Source organism: Gobio gobio (genome assembly GCF_949357685.1).
Source record: "Gobio gobio genome assembly, contig: scaffold_222, whole genome shotgun sequence".
NCBI classification, from domain to species: domain Eukaryota; kingdom Metazoa; phylum Chordata; class Actinopteri; order Cypriniformes; family Gobionidae; genus Gobio; species Gobio gobio.
In genome coordinates this window covers 27,501-46,807 of record NW_027645707.1, presented here as the reverse complement: position 1 = coordinate 46,807, position 19,307 = coordinate 27,501, and the positions used below count along the sequence as shown (strand labels likewise).

Sequence of the window (19,307 nt, the reverse complement as noted above, 5' to 3'; positions counted from 1 at the left end):
CAACCCAGTATCACGCCAAGGCGTGTAATACACACGCTGGTCCTCTAGAGGATGCGTGTCAATGTCACGCTTTGCCTCCTCTAGGCGTGAAAATGACACGCATTTATAGAGGTAGAGTACCAGCAGGAGGCAGTAATTTCCTCGATGCCAACAACTGGCCCACGGACCAAAGAAGAAGACCAAAGACGAGCGATATATCTTCAAAAATCCCCGCGTCTTTCTCTTTCCGGTTGTCATATTCTTCTTCAGGTAACGTTACGTCCATTTAAGAAATCGTTGTATAACGTTATATTTGTGTGTGTGGACTGTGGGGCTTTTTAATCGATGGTGTTAACGTTACTGGTGGAGGACTGTTTGCTTATTGGCAAATCAATTAAATAATCACTGAAACAGTGACACTGAAACTTGCTCACATAAAAATATAGACCCTAATGTGTGTTTTTTTTAGCCATTAACTTAATTTCTTTAGCACGAAATTCGTTCCGTAAAATGCGTTTCTAATGGAAATATATTCTATTTTAGCGAATAATTGTGTAGGAAAGTACTAATATTTATCCTGCTCATCTATACAAGACAGAACCAATCAATCACAGAGAGCGTTCGCTGATATGACGTTTCGCTCACAGTGCGTGTTCAAACTGCTGCGTTTCCACACACACACACAAAAAACTATTTGAAATACACAACCGTTCAAAATGTTTATGTCAGTAGGATTTTTTTTAAAGGAAATTAATACTTTTATTCAGCAAGGATGTATTAAGTTGATCAAAAGTGACAGTAAAGGCCTTTACATTGTTACACAAAATTCTATATAATGTAAATGCTGTTCTTTTACTTTTTTCCATCAAATCTGATGCTGAAAATTCAGCTTTGATCAAATTTTAACATATTCAAATAGACAACAGAGAGCCTTTATAAATATCAATAATATTTCACAATATTTCAGTTTTATCAAATAATGCAGCCTTGGTGAGCTGAAGAGACTTCTTTCAAACACATAAAAAAAATGTATGGACCCCAAACGTTTGAACGGTAGTGTACATGTAACATTTATTGTAATTATAGTTTGCGCAATTGCATTTATTTTATTGATCGTTAAGAGTTCAAATGGATTGCGTTATGTTCTGTAATTGTGCAAACCACTTTTGGGGTACAACACTGGCAGCCCTTTCAAAAAAAATAACACTGGTTTAACTTCGGTAACCATACTCATAACTAATTATAGGCGCACAGAGAGAACAAATCACAAAATCTTTTAGTGGTCATGAAAATATATTACATTTACATTTATGCATTTTTATCGCTTTTATCCAAAGCGACTTACAGTGCACTTATTACAGGGACAATCCCCCTGGAGCAACATGGAGTAAAGTGCCTTGCTCAAGGACATATATTCAGATTTAACATATTAATGAGGCATTCACATGTAAGTCAAACGACAAATAAGCCATGTATGAAAGTACGATATAGATTTCCATAGTTTCTATGAACTCAGATCAACTGTTCATTCAGGCAGTTTTCATGCTGAATATGCATTGTGCAATGACAGCATCACAGTTATCCTCTTTATTTTGTTACAGTTCTGCATGTGTAATATGATAAACCAAGGAAGCTTTACTGCAAGAGAACTAACTATGTTTTTATTGTTCTTTGTCTAACAGTTCCTGTCTTTACTCACCATCCTTCCCTGTTACCTTCACCTTTATAAGAAAACCAACGGCTCTTTTTAGAGCCACTCCTCTTACTGTCACACACTCACACACTCTCTCACTCACACTCACTCACACTCTCTCACTCACTCACACACTCTCTTTTCTCACTCACTCACTCACTCACTCACTCACTCACTCACTCACTCACTCACACACACACACACACACTCTCTCACACACTCACTCTCTCACTCACTCACTCTCTCACTCACTCACTCACTCACTCACTCACTCACACTCTCTCACTCACTCACTCATTCACTCACTCACTCACTCACTCACACACTCTCTTTTCTCACTCACACACTCTCTCACTCACACACACACACACACACACTCACTCATTCACTCACTCATTTACTCACTCACTCACACACTCACTCTCTCACACACTCACTCTCACTCACTCACTCACACTCACTCATTCACTCACTCACTCACTCTCTCTCACACACTCTCTCTCACTATCACACACACACACACACACACACACACACACACACACTCACTCACTCACTCACTCACTCACTCACTCACTCACTCACTCACTCACTCACACTCTCTCTCACTATCACTCACTCACTCACTCACTCACTCACTCACTCACTCATACACACTCTCTCTCACTATCACTCACTCATTCACTCACTCACTCACTCACTCACTCACACACACTCTCTCTCACTATCACTCACTCATTCACTCACTCACTATCACTCACTCATTCACTTACACACTCTCACTCACTCACACACTCACTCTCTCACTCACTCACTCACTCACTCACTCACTCACTCACTCACACTCTCTCTCACTATCACTCACTCACTCATTCACTCACTCACTCATACACACTCTCTCTCACTATCACTCACACACACACACACACACACACACACACACACACACACACACACACACACACTCACTCACTCACTCACTCACACTCTCTCTCACTATCACTCACTCACTCACTCACACTCTCTCTCACTATCACTCACTCATTCACTCACTCATACACACTCTCTCTCACTATCACTCACTCATTCACTCACTCACTCACTCACTCACTCACACACACTCTCTCTCACTATCACTCACTCATTCACTCACTCACTATCACTCAGTCATTCACTTACACACTCTCACTCACTCACACACACACTCTCTCTCTCTGACTTTTGTTTGAGTATTGTTGACATGGCTGCTCAGCAAGACACAGGGAGAGTAGAGGATGCTATTTTTTTGGCAGACATGCTTATTGCTGAAATCAAAGTGAGTATGAGACAGTGATCTTGCAATATTGGTGAATTAGCTAAATTTGTATGAACTGCTCAAGAGTTGGCTGTATTTCAGTGTTATCATACAAGGCTCACTTTCTGTCATGCAAGGCAAAGGAAGCCATGGGCAAAGCAACACCTGCTAAAGGCAGTACATTTAGTAACCGATGGGTGGAGAGAGATGCTGAAGGACGTCCACTGCTCAAAAGATGCAGAAGTGGAGAGACACGAAAACGTGCTTCAGATACAGGTAGTCCATGTCCAGATTATTTGTGATTTCCCACCACCCAATTTTTATGTAATTAATATATGTAAATATATTTGGTTTTGTGTCACTTTTGAAACATAGACCATGTGGGGTTTCCAGTGCACAGGCTTTTTGTTTATGGTAAACTTTATAATTTTAATTATGGTTTTTAATAATTTTGCCCTTTAAATACTGTATGTTAAACTGTGCCATCAGAAACACCACATGCAGAATCTGTTACTTGTGTTATTGACTTCATCTATTTTTAAGTGTATATTTGCTATCAAAATAGGACTGGAAAAACACCCCGAAATGTTAACTTCAAATCAACTACTGTAATGCTATGCAAATCCAAAGATATGGATTAAATTAAATGCTGCTAACAATTCTCACCTGCTTGCCATTTGATCACAACATTCCTCAAAAAGTTGCCCCATGTATCATAACCATAATGGAATTGTCAGACATCGTAATTAGCCATGCCTATTATAGGCTAAAGTCACTATACGAACACTGTATTATATGCTTGTAAGACATTAAAATTGTTATCTCTTTTCCTTTCTATCCTTTCTATTTATCTTTTCAGTTGTTTCTGTGGTTGGCAGTGGGGATGCTACTCCTTTTGAGTCAGTTGAGGAGGTTCCCACAGTTACCCAATCAAACTGCTCTCAACACTTGTTTGGTAAGATGACACCTTATTGTAATTAACCAAGTTAACAATAAGCGTGAAAGGAATTATTATTTCCTAATTTCTGTCTTTCAGACAGTGAGATGCAGAAACTGCAGGACATTCTGTTCTCAGCAGACGTCGAAGGCACAAACAAGCATCCTTCAACGTCCACATCATGGTCCTTGCGGCAATCTGTAGCCCAAGATGAGTGGCGGAAAGCAAGGTCCTACCACATCAACTGTTTGCTGTCCTGCAATGTGGTTCCAGAAAAGAACTGCATCCACTGCACATCTCCTGCCATCATTCGCTGCAGAGACTGCATGCCACAAGAGTGGCTGTGTATGGATTGTGACGTACAAATACACAAAAAGCTCGCCCTCCATAACAGAGAGTCCTGTATTGAGGGAATTTACAAGCCCATTGAGCCAACACTGTGCTGTGTAAAAAAAGATGGCAGATATACACTGGTCAATCAAGGTAGTGTTTTGAACCTTTTTGTTAAAGTGGTTAAAGTAATATTTATTTATTTTATTTGTTTACCATTTTAATTTGACATATTTTAATGCTTCCTCGCTAATTATTGAACTTCTCTTTTCAGTATGTTTATTGCCTACAGTGAGACCTTTCCATTTATGCACTTGTGACACTGCAAACATCACAGAATCAGCTGGCAGAGCAATCATTTTGGTTTGCATAAATGGTATGAACTACAATCTATTAACCAATTATTGTCCCTTTGTGTACAAAATAACCAAGTGTTTGTACTTTTTGATTTTAGGTCGGTATGAGTTGCACTTACCAAACTTGGTGTGCAGATTATGTCTGGCACATTGGACACCTGACATGAGTGACCTAATAAAAAGTGGTTATTGGCCAGCATCTGTGAATGCTGACACTCTCTTTTCAATGGATGTCTTCAGCTCATTTGAAGAAATGAAAACTGTTGCACCCAGTTTATCGAGACAAGGTTTTCTGCGTATGTTGGAGAGGAGGACTTGTCACTTTGGAAGGGTAAGATCAGTGTGGATCAAAGTTGCCTTAAGTAGACATGGGAAAATATTAGTGTACCTATTTCATTTTACTCTTTACTAATTTAATGTACAGAGTGGGAAAATACATGGAGACGTATTCCAAAGAAGCTATCTGGAATACACATTCTGCCAGTACCAGTGTGAAAAAATGGCCAGCATAGAGCACTTTACCTGCCCGGCATGTACACCTAACATGCTTGCTCTATGTGCAGATGGCAACAGAAAACAGTACCGTTTTCGTCAGTCAAAAGGGTTAGTTGTTTTACACTTGTAGTTTTACTTAAAAATGAACAGAACAAATAATGTCTGACACTGAACATTATCTTTTTTTCTTATTCTATTAAGGTCAGAGGAACCATATTTTGATGGCACCTTCATTGCCAAGGACACTGATGTACACCATTTTGTTGATGAGATCAGGAGTAAAATGAAAAGTGTTAGTAAAATATATATATAGTGTTTGCAGATTTGATTTAAGTCCAGCATTTTAAATGTATGATTTTTGCTTTATTAAATAGTTAATGTATCATACAGATTAGTATCTTAGTTTGTTACAAGCACTTTGAGCACTATGGTGCACTCTTCCAGGAATCTTGTGTTGAGGTTTGAAATTGGATATGGAATGTGTGGTGGTACTCAAAGTGGCTAGTTCAGTATCTCGATAATTCATTATGTAATAGCAGATCTCTGCAATGTATAGTGACTGTGTATGCAGTTTGTGCATTTCAACTAGTTTGTGTAGCTGGAGTAGAGAAAGCGGAAGAGGCATTTTCTGAAGCTCCCTGAGCACTGACAAAACCATTAGTAGTAGTTTGAAAGTAAACCTTTATTGTCTCCAGTGATTACAGATACCAATTGGTGTGATGTAACCTGACTCATCCTGATGGATGAAGTTACTGTTTTAAGGGGGGGAAAATGCAAATTTCAGTTTTAACCAGAATTTATTATTTTGTCATGCAGACTGCTGGCAGAGGGATCTGTGGAGCCAGTCAGTGGTCTGCTGCACGTGAAACTGCCAGAAAAGCAAGCAAGCTTGATGAAGAGGGCCTTGAGGTGGTTGTTTGCAGACACGGAGTGCTACTCAAGGCTCTTAACATGTACAGGGGCGAAATATTTGCCTATCCACTGTACCTGCAGAAGGAGCTCCAAGCAGCCACAAACGGACAGTTCTATTGCACAGATATTGCTTGCAAGTATTGGCCCTACCTTGAGAAGTTGGCGGTCTCCATGTTGGAACTCAGACCTTTACTGCAGATGAGACCATTCCTTTCTGTCATGCATGCCAAGGCTCATTCAACTAAGTGTGAGGTACTGCATACTCTTTATCATACCATTTGAAATTGTATTTTTATTTCTTATATAATACACTGTATATGATTATAATATAAGTGCCACACTGATATGTTAGATAATCTGGAGTGGCAAAAATCAGGAAGGTGCAGGCACAACTGCAGGGGAGGAGGTTGAAATGGTAAACAGCTACCTGTCTCGTTGTGCTCTCACAACCAAGTACATGACAAAATCTGGTAATTGTTGCTTATTTATATTATTTTAGGAAACCTGTCTTTTATTCTTTCTTTTCATTCTTTTTATTTGTTCTGTAATACTTTGTCTGAGATTGCATACAAGAAAACTGTAAATATTCTAATATGACAGTGCATTAATAAAACTGCATTACATCTCTCTTAAATTAAAACTCAATTGTCAATGCGTGGATGAACTGAAAAACCATGAGAATTAATGAGACTTTTCTCCATCACATATTTTTTTTGTTTAAAGCCAGGAATGACATGCTAACTGTCCATGCTATTGGGTGGAATCGACGGAAGCAGGAAGGCCTTCATCTTGCATTATCCAGCAGATACATCAAGGTAATATGTTATGTCTGATTCATGTATACAAAGCTTTTCATGATTTTTCCACTTTTAATCTTCTTGTTTTGTTTTTTTCACACCAGACTTTCAAAAAGGCTGAGGCTGAGTCTCAGAGACTGGAGGATTTGAGCAGTGAACTGGGGTGCTCTGAGAACATTGTTCATCAGTGGGTACATGATGTCAGACAATGGGCTATTAACGGTACAGTATTTTATATATACATAAATTTAAACTTGAACTTTAAACTCTTTAAATGTACAGCATAAAAGACATCAGAATCATTTACTTGTATTATTGTTGTTGCTTTAAGATTCTGTAGGTACCAGATGTGATGACCAACATAGCCTTCAGAAATCAATTGAACAAATGTTTCTTGGTGTTCATCAAAAAAAAGCCAGCCTTTATAATCAGACAGGTATGTTGATAATTCGTCTAATATTTTTGTAATTTTTGGTGAGGATGTCATATGAATTTTTTTTTTTACATTTTGATTTAATTGATTCTTAAGTCAGTTATATGTATTAGTATTTAATTTAACTTTCTGATATCGGCATACACATTCTTGTGCATCATGTTTTCTGTGTTTTGTCATTTCTATAGACAGCAACAAAATTCGACACTTGCGTCGAAAAAAATTGTGGGAAGAGAAGAGAAAACTCTTACAAACAGTCAAGCTCTACAATGAGCAGGTGCCAGATGAGGAGCGCATCGTTGAGGAGAAGGTGGTGAGCGCACTCTCTGTGGGAGGTGGAGACAGTGGTGCAGACAGTCTAATATGGCCGTGGGAAGGGCACAGCAGTGGTATGTAACAATTTCTCACTAAGGCTATATTTGTGTGTGTGGCTGTTGTTATTCTATCATTTTTTTGCAGCAGTGGTGCTTTTGAGAGAAAATATTACAATTTCACAATTTCTCTTGCTGACTACTACAATGAGGATTTACTGCCTTTATCAGGCTGATTCTTTATTAGGTGACATAATTTCGACCACTAGGTCTTCATCAGGCTTATATCACTTGTGATCTAGGGTGAGGGTGTGTGGGTGTCTTCCTAACCTCTTATACCTTCATAAGCCGACTCTTTGAATCAAAATTGTTGCACCCGTCACCAGGTTATGGGATGTGCACACACTACTTGTGTTTTTCCTGGTGTTTAGAATGTACATGTCAAATTTGTATTGAAGGGATGTTATTTGTGTGACTTCAGAATCCAGCAACATCCTCACCAAGAAGAAGGTTTTTGATGCGTTCATGTCAAAAGTGCGGCTTCAAGAGGAAAAGATAATTGTGATGAGGGAGATGAGACAGCACTGCACCTATCTCAGAAGGCTGGCTGGGAGCATCCGGACAATGATATCAGAAATGTCTTCTGACAGAAACAGTGGTAATAAGCTAACTTTTATTACCTTCTTGGTGTAAAGTCAGTTAATGAATAGCTCAACAACACTAACTGAATGGAAGTTTTGTCATGCCTCGCTTTAATTTTTCCTTCTAGGCAGTTTAAGTGAAGAGGGTCATTGCGGGCTACTGTGTCTTCTTCAGAAAAGGCTTGCCGATGTGGAGGAGAAGTTCCAAGTTGTCTGCTCAAGATACAGCCAGGCTTTAGGACCTAATGCTGCTTCTCTGCTGGAGGATGGGACTGAGGAGATAATGGAGGACCATGAAGAAATTGACTATGAGGGTTCAGATGACAGTGATTTTGAAGCAGTGTAAACTACTGTTAAAGGGATAGTTCACCCAAAAACGAAAATTTGATGTTTTTCTGCTTACCCCTAAGGCATCCAAGATGTAGGTGTCTTCGTTTCTTCAGTAGAACACAAATGAAGATTTTTAACTCCAACCGTTGCTGTGTGTCACTCATACAATGCTTGTCAATGGAGACAAATTCTATTAGAGTAAAAAAAAAACATGGACAGACAACTTCAAATTAAACCCTGCGGCTCGTGACGACACATTGATGTCTTAAGACACGAAATTATCGGTTTCTGAGAGAAACCCAACGGTATTTATGCAATTAATTTCACCTCATATCAGACGAACACTTCAGCTCTCCAGACTGCCATCACTTCCCGTAGGTGAGGTCAAAATTCCGGCCTACAAAATTACACCTACATCTTGGATGCCTTAACATCACATTTTCATTTTTGGGTGAACTATCCCTTTAACTGTTTGTTTGTTTGTTTGTTTGTTTATTTTTTATTTTTTTTGCGTTTCTCCACAACTCATTTTACAAGCAGCAGGTCGGTTATTAAGTTTATTGGTTATAAAGAGCATATAACTAAACGTAATCACACAAAATAACATTTTCACATGTTAATTGTCAAGCAGGTATACATGTGTTGTATTAATTAAGCAGTGTAAACTACTGTTAACTGTTTTTTTTTTTTTTTGCGTTTCTCCACAACTCATTTTAAAAGCAGCAGGTTGGTTATTAAGTTTATTGGTTATAAAGAGCATATAACTAAACGTAATCACACAAAATAACATTTTCACATGTTAATTGTCAAGCAGGTATACATGTGTTGTATTAATTAAGCAGTGTAAACTACTGTTAACTGTTTTTTTTTTTTTTTGCGTTTCTCCACAACTCATTTTAAAAGCAGCAGGTTGGTTATTAAGTTTATTGGTTATAAAGAGCATATAACTAAACGTAATCACACAAAATAACATTTTCACATGTTAATTGTCAAGCAGGTATACATGTGTTGTATTAATTAAGCAGTGTAAACTACTGTTAACTGTTTTTTTTTTTTTTTGCGTTTCTCCACAACTCATTTTACAAGCAGCAGGTTGGTTATTAAGTTTATTGGTTATAAAGAGCATATAACTAAACGTAATCACAAAAAATAACATTTTCACATGTTAATTGTCAAGCAGGTATACATGTGTTGTATTAATTAAGCAGTGTAAACTACTGTTAACTGTTTGTTTTTATTTTTTGCGTTTCTCCACAACTCATTTTAAAAGCAGCAGGTTGGTTATTAAGTTTATTGGTTATAAAGAGCATATAACTAAACGTAATCACACAAAATAACATTTTCACATGTTAATTGTCAAGCAGGTATACATGTGTTGTATTAATTAATTAGTCAATTATAGTCATAAATATAACACTTTTTTCATTATCCTGCTGCGTAACTGGATACAAGAAAATATCAACTGACAATCATTGGCTATTTGCCTTAGGTTATGTCTACTATTGTATTTTATGTATGTATGAATGTCCTTGTGGCCTTTGTTTTAATGTATAACACTTATTTACATTGAAAAGTGCTATGTAAATAAAAAAAATGTATCATTTTATTTTCTGTATTAAAACCTATAAGTGGGAAATATTTAACCTAAAGAAAACTAATAAAATAGGTTAATTTGAGACTCTTAAATCAGATTGCCCTAGGTGCAAATGGAGTGCCAGTGGTTGTTTGCCTCTTTGTGTTAGCTGTGCGATGGACTGGCAACCAGTTCAGGGTGTAACGTTAAGTTACCCCACCTCACCAAAATATCAATGAAAACGAATTGCCTGCCCCTAACATCTAGGGCATTAATTTCAATATGGAAACACAAATTTTAATAAAGAATTACATATTTCTAAATTATATGTTGGCATTATAATTATATAGCAGTTATTCATGTTTCTTTCCCTAACACGTTAGAAAAAACCGCACCTTACGCGCCTGCGCCAACACGGTTACCTTAGCAACGACTCAGAACCTCCTAAAAAGTGTTTTTGGCTAATAATAATCACCAAAACACGATGTTTTTTGGTCTGTATTCATACAACGCGTATTATGCTTTTGCTGTAGCATGTCTGTTAGGAAGTAACGTTATACTATAGTTATTTTTGAAACCCTACTTGCTTACAACCGTAACCCTAACCGGAAGAACTACATATTTAACTGGCAGTCTATCACGTTGTAATCCGCTGCAAGAGGGAATTGTAGTTTTTTTTGTAAATTACTGTTTCTCATAACTGGATGGCTGGAATTTAAAACTGAGAGTGCACTCAGGAGTATGGACGAATTTGAAAAGCGGTAGTTTGGTCAGAATTTGAAATTATAAATGATAACTAGGTGAATTGCAATTTTTACCATATTTGTGATGCCCCCTGTTGGTGATCACACCAAACGGTAGCTATCATGATGGGAGAGCTCAAGAGCTTGGTATAACATTTGTTCTCATCATTGTAGCCCCTTCGATTGCTGAATTATAAGACTTGCAATATGCATTAATGTCAAGGTTCAGAGGTCAATATCTCAAAGTAGGAGCCATGTACAGCCTGCAGACTTGCCATGTTGTTACTCTGCTGCTCAAGACCTTTCCAATGATGTATTTGGTTTAGTCCTATGACAAAATTTAAATTTTCACTCTGCCCACTCAACCCCTGTGTCATGCATACATTTCAAAGACACGTGAAGTGGTCTAATGTGTAAACATTGATTAAAATGTATTTGTTGGACATAATAGCCAAATTCCTTAATAAACTATTTATTTTGACTTATTTGAATCATAGATGTCACTGTGGGCCTCTTTGAATGTTTGTTTTCCACAAATCTGTTTGTCTTGTATCTCAAGAAAACAGTTCCAGAGTCATCTCGAATGTTGTTCATGACTTTGAATTAAAGGGGTAAGTGACAAGTTACATTACAAAAAGAAATGTTGTATCATTATAGATATGAGTAGCCCTCAAAGCAGCAACAGTTAAATATGCCAGCCTACTGGCTGCTTATAGGAGCTGACCCTCAGCTTCAACCATTGACATTGAGGCTGACCCTTCAAGCACGTGACCCTCAGCTTCAAGTACTGAAAAACTCCATCCTCCCATACCATTATTTTATAGTTATAGTTTATAATGATGTGTTTTATGCTGTGGTCATATGGTTAAGTGGCTATATACACAATCATCTAATTTACCTAGATGCTAAAGTATTTTCTGAATGTATGTTATATGCGGAGAGCATTCACTCAGTGTCTTTATCTAATTTTTGACTGAAGTGGCTTTTAGAGGCTTTTGCATCTGAACTCTTCATATAGTAATTATATTTACTAATTACTTTACACCTCGTCTCAAATATCATCTTTCAAAAGTCCTGTGCTCAAGTAATTGTAGTAAAGATAATTTTATTACAATAGTAGGTCTACCTGTATTGTGATTGCTAAGAATATAAATGTATTCCCCCTACATTACCTTCTTAATTTAAAGTCATCTGTTTGCAGTAATCTTAGTAAAAGGGCTCCATCCAGGAAGTAAATTAGAAGTAAAGTCACAAACTGCATGTCATAATTTCACAAGACACACACACACACACACATGCATTTACAATACTTTATGAGGTCACTGACAGCTTTTATAACCCTTTTTATTTCTCAAACATTCACAATGCCATTGGTAGGACTTACAACAGTTCACATTATTTTAAATGATGTTGTGATTACTCAGCAACTTATGTATTGTAGTTTTACATATAGTTAAAACATTTACTTTATTATATTGTCACGTTTGTCAATCGTTATGTAAAAAAGCTTTGTATAAAGTTGTCTAACAGGTTGCTATTTAGAAATCAAGTTGCTGTATGCCAAGGCACTACACAAGGCATGTGTAGGCAAAATATGTGATCAATTAATTAGTGTGGATGATTGATATGCTTTAATAGCCCAGCACTAACAGAACATTATGTTTTGTTCATTATTAACATTATTCATAGATAAGACAGTATGGTGAAGATTACATTATTCTGAAGAGAGAAAAAAATGAAAATCTTGGATGGCATTGGGTGAGTAAATTATCAGGAAATTTTCAATTTGGGGTGAACTAATCCTTTAAGGATCAACAGCAACGAATATATTTTCTTATGAGACTATTCTCTCAACAATACCCAGATACATTTCCTGTTGTCTTGCTCATATGAACATTTGCTCATGCAAATTGCAAATGCTCATATAATGAAATACACTGTTCAATAAATAGTGTGTCTGAAAATAAAGTATAAACAAATTTATTCCTCAATGTTTTATTAAAGAAAGTACAATACAGTAAAATTACAAATCACTGAACTCACTCAAAAGTGACAATAATTAGGGTGCAATACACAAAAGTACTAATATCCTTCTTGGGCACCTAGAAGGCACTAACAAGTGTCCATATCCGCCACCCACTCCAATGGCCACTTCTTTCCACTGTAACACAAAAAGGAAAGATGCAATTAGAGTTTTTGGTTATGCAGATGAACCGTAGACACATTAAGACACATTAAAACTCCTGTTGCTGTTTTAGTTGGGTTTCAATACATCGCAGTAGGCTAATGTTAGTCAACTACAATGCAGGAGAAGGAAAGCCTTAATTGTTATTTTAAGCTAACTGCTCAGTTTCAGTCATTTTTTGAGACAATTATAATTTAAAGCATTAATTGATCGAAAGCATTTTGTCCTAGCAATGCAAAATACGGAATGTGAAGTCCACATTTTATTTTGAGACAACATATGTGATAAATGAAAATCACAAGCTGAAACTTAATATACTGATCCAGTTACAGTATTTCACAATCGGTAAAACACTAAACCCCATTCTCTGAACCCAATGCTCAGTGGCCTAAACCCATTTGTCAAATAAGTCACTTTGTAGGCAAAACCTTAAAGTTCAGATAGTTAAGACACTGTTTGCAAAATCTCATCCACTCTTTTTGCAAAACTCTAAACACATTCTTACTCACTAAAACACATGTTGCAAAATGGTACATACATGTGGCAAAAGTTGAACACAACTTCAACACAGTTGTCATCGTTTACACACAACTCAAAATTGTTCACACTTGTTTCTAATGATGTGATCAAATCAGTTGTCTAGAATATAAGCCAGTTCAGGACATTCAGAGAAGAGAACAGGTAAATGTATTGTTTTTCTAATTTGTGCGACTGAAAGTTTACTGTATACATTTGATATAGTACATCAGTTTGTCAATAGAAAGGGGAGTGGGGGAAAAAAGAAAAAAAGATTTACAATGCATTTTACATATGAATGTGATGTCCATTACTATTGTTTCTGTATGTATACAGTTGTAAGAGCATTTTCCCTTTTGTAGAATTGCAAGACTACCAAATGAGGGTGGAAGGACTCCTTTGTTCTCCCAACAGCAAGAGGCTCTCATTGACTTTGATTTTGCAATTGCACAATATTTTGTGTAATACGCTTTTCATTTAGAGTTGTCTTTGTTCTTTGGCCTTACTTTATTTTTATGCTGAAAATACAGAAATTCAATACTGTATTACTTGCAGTACTTACAGTATGCAATATATTTGCTGTACTGAGTTGTGAATTATTTACTTTTATTTATGGCAAAATTACTTTCTATATGCAATAAACATTTTTTCTCTGTAACTACATGCCTTGGACGCTGTGTTCTCAATTTTTTGATGTAGTGTCTAATGAATGCTGATGAGTGTGTATATATTGACTGGCTGTGTTTATGTTTTGAAAGTATTGTTTGATTTTGAGCACAGATCAAATGGTTTTGAGGCAAGTGTTTGATTTCCAGAAGAGTCAGGGGTTTTGTGAATGTAGTTTAAAGACTGGGTTTTGTGTTTAAAGTTTTTAGAATATGGGTGAAGGTTTCAAGAAATGTGTTTTAGCAATTGAGAAATACTGTATTAAGGCAGACCTGGAGCTTATCTGGCTGGTTGCCTTTGAAAGCTCAGGGGTTTTAAAATGACAACTATTTACTAGCTCAACTTTATTTCCTACAGGGAGTTTAATGGGTAGATAAAAGGCTAAATCATCAGACCGATGACTTTCACATAATGCAGGCCATGTAGTTTGAGCACAATTATTGGCCATAACTGTATTTTCGATGTGCATGTAAATGTAGTAGGTGTTAGTGGCAAATAAGATACTGACAACTGACAAATTAAGGGAAAAAACAACATTAAGTGTCTTAGTAAGGTCGTGGGCCACCAAGAGGCACCATAACAGTTATGTCATCAAAACAACAAATGAAAGTTTATCTCCCTGGTAGAGTTCAGAGACTTAAAGAATCAATGTCAAAGAGCATGAAGCTCTTTAGGGGGCACTTAGTGGCCAAACACCTTAGACACTTTGTGTTGGTTATATTAACATATTTATGAGCAAGTATATAGCTATATAGACAATCTTTACCTTACAAATGTAACTAACATATGTCAATAGTACTTGTTAAAACGAATTGGCTATGTGTTACCCATGAGAAGTCATACATACCAGAGTTTGCATGGCTCCCACTCCACCTGCTTCCATTTTTGGCCCTAAAAATAGTGAGACTTTCAGTTTCAAATATTTGCTATGTTTAGCAGTTATGCCAATCACCAATACTCTTTCATACATTACACCAATAACCGAAACATTATGTAACCTGTGTAGTGTTTGAGCGGTATTATATTTAACCTTAATAACTTTGCATTTGGCAACCCTCTTCACAGGGTAAAAATCCTGGCTCCCTTTCACTGTGTGTGGGCATTCTAAAAGGAAACAAATATAACATTCACAAAGCTTAACACTACACTCAACAAGCAATTATAGAATGATAAGTGGTTATTGTAGTTATTCTGCTACAGAAGTTGTATGAACACTGGACAGTTACTGTAATCCAAACAAACTATAGGGTTGGGTGGTTGGGATAAATATATTGGCAATCAATGACAGATTAAATCCATGAATCCAAATCAATCTCTATTGTGCTGCCTGGGAGGTGTTGATCGCTTTCTCAAAGCAGATAATAACATGCTTTTGCCTGTGAAAGCCAAATGAACTTGAACAGTTTGCTTCAAAAATGTTAGTAGCACAGCCTGTTAACACTAACTGGACACTTATAAAATAAGGGACATGGGGGGGGGGACATGGGTCAAGACTGAGCAAAAATGTGGCAGATTCCAAGGCGAGACCTTTACAGGAGGCATGTAACTAAGCAACAGAGCTGTCCTTTACTGATGACGAAGTTGTATGTCCCAAAGCTTCTGCTACACACTCAAAATGATGTACTTTTTCTTCACAAAAAGAATACATACTTTTAGGGCATAGTACAAGTGTTGCAAATTGGGACACAGCACAAGACTAATTTTGAATACTACAACCAGGTTCCTACAAATTTTCCATTTTAAAATTCCAGACTTTTCCAGACCATATTAGACACATACAAATGCAAATACAGCTTTCATGAAGACTCACAACAATTAATGTAAATTCCAATGTATGGATTTACACACATTACATCAACACACCTTTCTTTTTATGTGGCCGCACTGTAGTGGGAGCTGGAAAACCTCCTTCCACACCTTCATCTAAATACAAGGAAACATAAAATATGTAAAAAATTTAAATTAAAAAATATTGTATAGCATCCATGTCAACCATAAGAACAATGCTATTAAGCACAGTTTATAATGAAGACTGGGCATTTTTTGTCAAACTTAGTTTTTTATTAGAGTAAATTAGGGTTAGGGTTAGGGTTAGCCTAACCCTAACCTAAGGCAGCACACGGTGAGCACTTGATACATAAATTATGCATTATGGGTGAATTATTCCTTTAAAGATAACCATGTTCTACCGTTAGCAGGCTAAAGCCGCTGAAGGACTTGTGCAGTCAGTTTGGAATAATGTCATCAAAGTGAAGTAATCACAACTGAAAATAGCAATTTAATCATTCCACAACTTTATAACATTGAATAGACAGTTGATCTGCCAAAATCATTTTCCTTCAAGGTGTCTATGGAAAGTAGGGTCGCAGGATATCGACAAAATGTGATATTGGAATATTGATCATAAATATTGTTAAAATTATATTAATTTAAATATTCTTATACATATGTATGCAAAATAAAAATAAAAATCACAAAAGTTGATTGGCACCCGTTTTTTCCCTTCGATCTCCATTGTTTCGTTGTATATTGCATACTTTCTGCAACATTTTCAAATGATAATATTGTTATTGCAATATCATGTTGCGCATTGAGTCAATATATTGTGCACCCCTAATGTGAAGTTACCAAAACACCCAGAAAAAAATCCTAAATAGGGGCAAACACAGGCATGATTTAAGTAATGACATCAGCTAAATGGAGGAGTTCATGGAATTTGACAAGAGGTTGTAATCCAATAATAGTTTATATTTATTTATATATATATATATATTTATTTATATATATACACACACACCCATTTCTGCAATCCCTATTCCAGATACCTAGACTCTGAATTTGTTTACAGTTTCATATAGCTCTTTTTCTGCTTACCTTTTTCAAGAGAAACTGGGGAGGCTGCTAAAGGTCCTTGTGCAGAGTGAGGTCCTTTACCCAGGTTCTGGGATTGCTGCTGTGGGGTTGCTAAAAGGGATACTGGCTGTCCAATTGGGGACTTTGGTGGTCCAATAAGGGCTGCTGGGGGTGCCGTTGGAGCTGCTGGGGGATGAATCAGGGCCACTGCTGTCTGTGGATCTGTCGTGACCATTGGTGGTTCAGTTGAGGGTTCAAGGGATACTGGCTGTCCAATTGGGGACTTTGGTGGTCCAATAAGGGCTGCTAGGGGTCCCGTTGGAGCTGCCGGGGGATGAATCAGGGCCACTGCTGTCTGTGGATCTGCCGTGACCATTGGTGGTCCAGTTGGGGGTTCACCTGGGGCTGATGAGGGTTCAGGGGCTTGTGCTTCAGCATCTTGTGGGGTCCAGCCTACATTGTAGAAGTACAGAATTATTTAGAAAACATTAAATCGACCTTTTTCACAATTTTACTACATTTTAAAGAACAAACATCTAATCGATTAATCAAGAAATAAAAATAATAGTTAGTTGCAGCCGTAGTAGCAAAAAGAGATGTGTATCGACCTAACAAGTGCTGACTGTTCTACCAAACTACTTCTACCGAGCAGTATTGATATAAAGGGTTACTTCAGTGATTTAGCATTAGGCTTTGTATCAGTAGAAACCCAGTAGTATATTCGAATTATGGTACTTCCCCCTCCTCATATCCCCCTGAGACGAGAGAATTATGCATTTTATTTTAATGACTAAGAATCGATTAAGATTTTTTGGCCAGAGGCTAGAGACTACAACCAGTAGAAGGAGCTAGTTACGCATGTTTCTCGGCCTCTGGCATTCATAACGATCTGGCTTCCATATGCGATCTGAAAACGCGCCAGTCTGGACACTCGCTGTAAATGACTGCCACTTACCTCAGCTCTGCTCAGCTCTTCTCTCGTGATGAATTAAATCTGACTCCTGTCACGTTTTTGTCGTGTCTTTTGTTCGGCTCACTCACACGTTATTGAAAAGACACATTCAGTTTTTAATTGTAGTGTTTATTCTCTAACTGAACAAAATGATTGTATTACTATGAAAATGAAACTGACGTTGGGGTGTAGCCGCGGTGGGCAAGAGATGTAACTAACCAGTAGCCGTGGCTTTGGGAGTGGCCTCGTTGGGCAGCGAAGCAAGTGCATTCTGGGAGTTGTTGTTTTTCATACACATGAGACAAAAATACATTTTCTGTCTTTTCACAGTCTAGAAGGCACCAAATTCAAAAATAATTTCACATTTCTACTACATAAATGACCCAGTTTAAATACAAAGCTTAATGCTAAATCACTGAAGTAACCCTTTCAAAGGTGAATGTTCCCAAGATCTGTGATGGCATGTTTGAGAGTCTGGTGGTTGACCAATTGTGCCACTTTTTCTACTGGAATTATATAATTAAAAATTATAGCATGGCTAATAACCTTGTCTTCTAATTCAATGTCATAGTTTGTTATAAACAAACAAATAATAAAATATAGGCTATCATGAAATTACTTTGCTAGGACCAGTGAAAAAAAAAGTGTAATTACCTGATCTGCATTATCTATAATGTGCATGGATCACTAAGTTTGGAGCCAAGCGCTGTTTTAGGGTGTTACCTTTACTTATTTAAAATGCGTGATTGAAAAAAGGCAGCATATCTGCATGCATTTGTAAAAAACAATGTATCTCTTTAATCCACATCAGAGTTCAAGCTTGGTTTAGTATAAAGGGCAAGTGTGTGTGGTCCTGTATCTATAATGGATCATCTGGAGTGTGCATTCTATTCTATTTAAGGTTAAAATTAAAAACAAGCAGATTATATTATTAATGGTATTTTATTGATACTTAAAGAAGAGCAGCTAAATAGATGGCTGCTTAGCTTTTAACCTCTCCCAATTAGTTTAGTTTTAGTCGGTAATGCTCTATTATTCAATAGAAGGTGATCACAGTCTTACCAAGGCATCAAATAAAGAGGCATCAAAAAACAAAAAACAAAACAAAAAACAGAATATACTTACCTTGAATAACAAGATTATATAGCTCCTTAATTCTTCCTAGGCATGTATTTGATCTCTCTGTCAGCTGACAACGGGGTGCCAAAACCTCAGACACCCAATCATTTGGCTTCTTTCCAGGCTTTGACCAAAGCAAAACAGCCCTTAAACCCAGGGCCTGCAATTTTTCCAGCTAAAAATACAAGAACA

At 37.0% G+C, this 19,307-nt stretch overlaps 1 protein-coding gene across 1 annotated transcript; it reads left to right on the top strand.

The window, feature by feature from the left end:
• Positions 1 to 2,912: 2,912 nt before the first annotated feature.
• Positions 2,913 to 10,113, top strand: LOC307122399 (uncharacterized protein; the record flags this gene model as incomplete). The annotated part of the gene is made up of 11 exons (XM_079846386.1): positions 2,913 to 2,987; positions 3,104 to 3,242; positions 3,826 to 3,921; positions 4,003 to 4,349; positions 5,901 to 6,248; positions 6,349 to 6,466; positions 6,720 to 6,811; positions 6,898 to 7,015; positions 7,415 to 7,615; positions 8,019 to 8,195; positions 8,307 to 10,113. 11 exons carry the CDS (start codon positions 2,913 to 2,915, stop codon positions 8,522 to 8,524), a joined length of 1,929 nt encoding a protein of 642 aa, XP_079702512.1. The 3' UTR covers positions 8,525 to 10,113.
• Between the last annotated feature and the right edge of the window lie 9,194 nt (positions 10,114 to 19,307).